This window comes from Triticum aestivum, chromosome 7A (genome assembly GCF_018294505.1).
Source record: "Triticum aestivum cultivar Chinese Spring chromosome 7A, IWGSC CS RefSeq v2.1, whole genome shotgun sequence".
NCBI lineage: Eukaryota > Viridiplantae > Streptophyta > Magnoliopsida > Poales > Poaceae > Triticum > Triticum aestivum.
The window spans coordinates 561,457,361-561,463,813 of NC_057812.1; the positions used below are offsets into that span (position 1 = coordinate 561,457,361).

A 6,453-nucleotide genomic window follows, 5' to 3' on the forward strand; every position below is an offset into this window, starting at 1 on the left:
GTCGAGTGGACTGCTAGACTCCGAGTGGTTGCTATCTTCCGAGTGATCCTCAGGTTGCAGTACTTATGATCGGTTACTTGATCGAGGGGCCCAATACGCAGTGCATGGTGTCCTTGGGTGGGGTCTTTAGGCTAGGCCTGTGACCCTATCCCTAGTATGTGTCCTCGTCACCCCGCGAGCAACAGCGCGGCCAAGCACGCGTTAGCCTCTAGTGAAAATTAAGGCTAATGTGCGTATGTTCCCCCGACCTCAACCAAGCACGTGCATCAAAATTTTCTATCATAGCTTACCACAGAGCAAGTTAAGGTTTTAGGCGGTATTAAAATTCCCAGAAATCCTGGAAAAAAAATACCGGAACAACACACCTGTAATATAATATGATCCAACAGAGCGATTCAAAAAATATGACTGTATATGTCGTGAATAAAAAGACAAATAGTTCAATATATATTTATGCCGCGGTGAGCTGAAAAGTTTTTCTTTTGCCGAAGACTCATAAATGCATATTTTCATAATCCCTCCATTATATCATCTTAGACATTAGAGTGATTCTCCACTATTTATTTCATATTTTTTTGATAACTTTTAAACCGTCAAAAGCTTAGCGAGACTTAACAGATTCTGTGGTAAGATATGATAGATGCAAGTTTTACTTGTATATAGAAAGAGAATCACCTCAAAAACATTTGAGACAACATACATATATCCAATGATCACCACTAAGCTACCACAAAATCCAATTCGCCCTAAGCTAGCAATAGCCCCCTACTACACGCAGGTGTCCATTCATCTATCTATCCGATCTAAAGCTGCCACTGATTAATAAGTATTTCTAGATGCAGTAACTAGTCGTAGAAGCTAAGCTCTGGCGTATGAACCTCGTCCATGAGCCCACCATTCCTTGGAATGTTTCAGATTCCCCTCGCGCTTTAGCCCACCCAAATCATCCTCGTCACAGTCCAGGAGATAAAAGACAACGCCACCCTCGCCACCACCTTTCCCCTTCCCCCTCTACATAGTTAGAGAGAGAGAGAGAGGGGTTGTGAGGAGAGAGAAAGCAGTACTACTGGTGCCGAGCAAAATACCTACTCTCCCTCCCTCTCTCATCTGTGAGTTTGCACAGTGCATCTAGTAGGCTATGACTGACATTATTTGTAGTAGCGTAGCTGGTTGCTGGTGATGGTGCTCCTGGGTTCTCCCCTCTCACTCACTCGCACAAGCTAGCTAGCAGCAGCAGCATACTTGTGTATTTTTGGCAGATGATGTCCTGTCAAGGAAGCTGCGAGCCCAGATGCTGCTGGACGTGCGCCCTCATCGTCCCTATTAAACCCCCCCAGAGATGCGCGCCCTCATGCTCCGTCTCCGTCTCCGTCTTCTCCTCCACCTCCGGCCGCTCACGACGCTCCTAGTCCCAGGGCGCCGCGAGCGAAGAAGAAGACATGATCGGCTCACTCCACTCTTCCTCGTCCTCCGACACCGACAACAACAACAGCAACGCCGACCTCAGGAACAGCAGCGGCGAGGGCGAGCGCGACGCTGCCTTGCTGGGCGGCGGCGGGCGTGCGCTCGCGGCGGCCCCGTCCACGCGGGACCTCGTGCTGGCCTGCGCCGACCTGCTGCAGCGCGGGGACCTCGCCGCCGCGCGCCGAGCTGCCGAGATCCTCCTCTCCGCGGCGTCCCCGCGCGGCGACGCCACCGACCGCCTCGCGTACCACTTCGCGCGCGCGCTCGTGCTCCGCGTGGACTCCAAGGCCGGGCTGCCGTTCTCCCCGCGGCCACCTGCTGGGACAGCGCCGGCACCGTCCGGGGCGTACCTGGCGTTCAACCAGATCGCGCCGTTCCTGCGGTTCGCCCACCTGACGGCCAACCAGGCCATCCTCGAGGCAGTGGAGGGTTCGCGCCGCGTCCACATCCTCGATCTCGACGCGGCGCACGGCGTGCAGTGGCCGCCACTCCTCCAGGCGATCGCCGAACGAGCCGACCCGGCGCTCGGCCCGCCCGAGGTCCGCATCACCGGCGCTGGCGCCGACCGCGACACACTCCTTCGTACAGGCAACCGGCTACGCGCTTTCGCCCGCTCGATCCACCTCCCTTTCCACTTCACCCCGCTCCTCCTCTCCTGCGCCGCCAGCACGCACCACGTCGCCGGCACGAGCACCACCCCAAGCACCGCTGTCTCGAGCCTGGAGCTACATCCCGACGAGACGCTGGCCGTGAACTGCGTGCTGTTCTTGCACAAGCTCGGCGGGCAGGACGAGCTCGCAGCGTTCCTGAAGTGGGTGAAGGCCATGGCCCCCGCCGTGGTGACCGTTGCCGAAAGGGAGGCGAGCGGAGGAGGGATCGACCCCATCGACGAGCTCCCGCGCCGTGTTGGCGTGGCCATGGATCACTATTCGGCGGTGTTCGAGGCGCTTGAGGCGACGGTGCCGCCGGGGAGCCGGGAGAGGCTGGCGGTGGAGCAGGAGGTCCTCGGCAGGGAGATCGAGGCCGCGGTGGGGGGCGCAGGCGGGAGGTGGTGGCGCGGGCTCGAGCGGTGGGCTACCGCCGCACGCGGCACTGGGTTCGCCGCGCGGCCGCTCAGCGCGTTCGCCGTTTCGCAGGCACGGCTACTGCTGCGGCTGCACTACCCGTCGGAGGGATACCTGGTGCAGGAGTCCCGCGGCGCGTGCTTCCTCGGGTGGCAGACGCGGCCGCTGCTGTCAGTGTCGGCGTGGCAGTAGGTGCCTTTGGCGCGCGCGCCTTCTACTCTGTGCATGCATGCATACCGGCGACTACGAACAGTCGACGACGGTGACCTAGGGTTTGCTTGCTCACTGCCTTCTATATAGAGCTTATATATATGAACATGATCTGCACTGGTGCAATAATATTGTCTGCTTAATTAGTAAGATTTCATGGTGATTTTGGTTGGAGGAGGAGCTAGTTGGATTAAATGTGCCAAGAGGAAGAAACCCTAACCCTAGCTAGCTATCAGCATGATGTTAATTTTTCATTGGCTGCCCGGTTGGTTGGTTATTTACTGTTGATTTAAGATCGGAAAGCTTAGAAATGCACGTGGATCGCATTGGATTAGAGGTGTCAAAACTTGTGAGGCTGCTACAACGTAAAAGTACCAATTTCATCTATTTTTCCTCTTTCTAGGTTGTTCATTTCTTGCTTAGTTCGTGTTGGAGTAAAGCTTTAGGGAGATTATGATTGTTGGACCTAATGCACCAGTATATATTTGTTAATTTGGATTTTGCGGATTTGTTGCTATTGCTTCTGTTCACCACACATTACCATGTTATTTAAGTGAGATGTGTGATCTTGCAAAATGGATCCATGCACCATGAACTTTTTTGCGACCACCAATTATTTTATTCTATGAAAAGGAAAACTTTATTCATTTGTATAGTTAATTTCTTGGGCGTGGAGATCAGGAGGAGGATCTTGTAGCTCTATAGCTCACTTGCACGGCCTCATTCTATATATAATCTTACATTTGACTTGAATGTTGGTGCTTGATGCCGTTGTTTGTATTTATAACTAATCATGCGTGCTTTGCCCAGCACTAACCATAAACTAGTGTCCGTTATTTTTGTTATGTTGTTTATGTGGTAGTAATGATCACTCCTGTGGTGTGTTGCAACTTGCAACAGTCTAACAAATTATATATGTAGGCAGTTTTTTTATAAGATGCTAACAAACCTAGTGTTTTTTCTAATATGCCGTAGCAAAAATAAGATGTTGTGTCTCCTCTCCTGCCCAGGGAGAAGGGGGCTTGTGTTCTTGTTTTCTGTGTCTCATGCTCCATATATTGTGGTAAGCTGTCTTTAGGAAGGCATGGCATGATCCCATGCATCAATGCCACCCTAATCCCTGCCCCCTGTCCCCTCAAACAAAATCATGGGATTTCTCAAAACCAGGCCACCACTTTTGGTGGCCAACTTGCTCCCCTTAATCTCTCTGTCTCTCTCCTTGCCCCTCTCCCTCTCTTCTACTTGCTGTGCTGGCTCTCTCTCTCTCTCTCTCTCTCAGAAAAGATCATTCCCTTTTGGAAGGACCCATGTTCCTCTCTCTCCATTGCCTTGGGATCTTTGCATGCATGGCTGCATGCCTTCTTAATTGGTTCCTCAAAGAGACCCATGCCATGCCCTACATGATTCCTTGGCTAGCTGCCCTGTCTCTCATTTTTGAATAAGTAGACTTGTGGTTCTTTATGTTATTGACTGATTTATTTTATATTGCATCCTTTTTCGTCTTTAGCACAACTTTTTCAAAAATGGCCAGCTCTTTGTAGACCCTATACCGGATCTCTTTTAGCATGCCTCCGCTAGAACAAAATCTAGTTTGTGCCCACAAACGAACCGGACTTTGATTGCTTGTATGCCCAGCACATTCTTCTGTATCATTGTAAGCACTAGCTTTCCGAAGCATCATATTTCATTGCTTTTTACTCCCTCCATTCCTACATATAAGACCTTTTAGAGATTTTAATATGAACTATATATATATATATATATATATATATATATATATATATATATATATATATATATATATACACACGAAGCAAAATGAGTAAATCTACACTCTAAAATATGTCTATATATACATCCATATGTAGTCCGTATTGAAATCTGTAAAAGGGCTTATACTTAGAAACGGAAGGAGTACTATATGAATATATAACACTCGGTTTATTTTATTTTGTTCGTTGTACAACGAGCAACATACACGTTTTTTTAGGGGGCAAACAACCTACAAGATTTTTCCTTTTCAGAATCACGGAACAATGTACAAGTTTGAGGGGACGAACAACGTACAAGTGAAAGCGGCCGGATAGCTAAATATATCTCGATCCACACATCCAGTTACAAATGGATGGGCCGTGCATGTACTGTACAGAAAAAATGTATTAAGACTTCCTCTTATCACATCATCACGTTTCTTGACATTTAAAATCATCACATTTCTCAAAAGAAATAAAAAAATCATCACATTTCTCAAAAGAAATAAAAAATCATCACTTTCTTCAAATTCGCTAAAAAATACTTTAAAAATATTCTGCATCACCCTCATTTTCTAGTCCTATATGAACACGGGAGCAACCATTCTAATGGGTCCAGCTGACCCTAGAGCAGTGTATTTGCAGGAGTAGCATTCTTCTTTTCTGCACGTGGGTACCTTAATTTTGAAAACTTAATTCCCATATGCGTACAGTCAATCGCGGTTGTACATTCTGTTTAAAAAATTATTTCTGGTATATATTTTTATGGTTATAGTGGTCCTCTAGTTTCATAATGTTTCTATCCATTTTGTAGAGGGCGTCTGCTCTATTTTTCCTTTCTGACTTTATGGTTAAAAGATAACCATTAGACGAAGATCTAATAGCTCGCAACATTCTCTGACTTTTAGGAAAAAGCAAGCTCCTCGCAAATATATATATTTAGATTGTAGAGGGTTATATTAAAAGGCGAGTACAAATGAAACTTCTAAATTAGGAAATTTGTCTCCATTTTTACAGAAAACCTTGTGAAAACTTAGAAATGCATCTAAGCCCCAAGACAACCATCTTGAAGTGAATGCGGTGTCACTTGTTTGGTAGTCGTGGCATCGCCGGAGGAAAGAATGAACAAGAGAATATCATGAACAATATCGCCCATTGAGACCTTGAGCAGAATACTTCTCATTGTTGTTGCTACAGTAGTCACCCACCGCAAATTACACTATAGGGGAAGAAGCTGTCGCGGTAGTGCCTCGATTTGCCCCGACGATTGGGCTAGCCTCACCGGCGAAAAGCGGCAACCTGTAAAATACAAGTGTATCAATAGCGAGATCAACAAGCCGATGATCAAACCAAGACGACATAACATTGCCGCACATGCCCCATGATGATACTGAGCCACGGGCTCCTCGACGATGTCGACCACCTCATCGACATGGGCTGAAGTCAGAGCATCATTATTCACTGCAACATGACCGCCACCATCTAAATGACGCCATCACAATACCAAAAACCATAACCCTAACTACATGATGGATAGGCAAAAAGTGGGGTTCTCCCACTTCCCACCGCCGAAGGGGAAAGCAAAGGGGGCGGGAACCAGGCTGGGGGAAGGAGTTAGGGGCTGTTTGGTTCCCAGCCATACCCTGCCACACTTTGCCACACCTCACCTTAGGCAAGTTTGACCAAGTTAGATAGGTGTTTGGTTCTAGCCACACCTAAGGCAAGATTTTTGCCACAATCCAAACAGCCTCTTAGATATCTCGGCATCCTCCTTGTCACCTAGAAAGAGGAGTGTTGTCACTTAGAGAGAACCTGATTAAACAGTTAATATGCAGTGGTTATTTACCCTCAACCATGTTTCTTTCTTTATAGAAAAGAGTGACAAGGATATGTCTGCAGTTAAGCCCAACTATTTTCTTTTCCATCCAATGTGCATGCACGTGACACAATTTTATCTCATAGAA

The 6,453-nt window shown here is 47.8% G+C and overlaps 1 protein-coding gene across 1 annotated transcript; it reads left to right on the forward strand.

The window, feature by feature from the left end:
• Positions 1-1,020: 1,020 nt before the first annotated feature.
• On the forward strand, positions 1,021-3,462 carry LOC123152075 (protein MONOCULM 1). The gene has a single exon (XM_044571685.1). It carries the CDS (start codon positions 1,440-1,442, stop codon positions 2,718-2,720), a length of 1,281 nt encoding a protein of 426 aa, XP_044427620.1. The 5' UTR covers positions 1,021-1,439; the 3' UTR covers positions 2,721-3,462.
• The last annotated feature ends 2,991 nt before the right edge of the window (positions 3,463-6,453 follow it).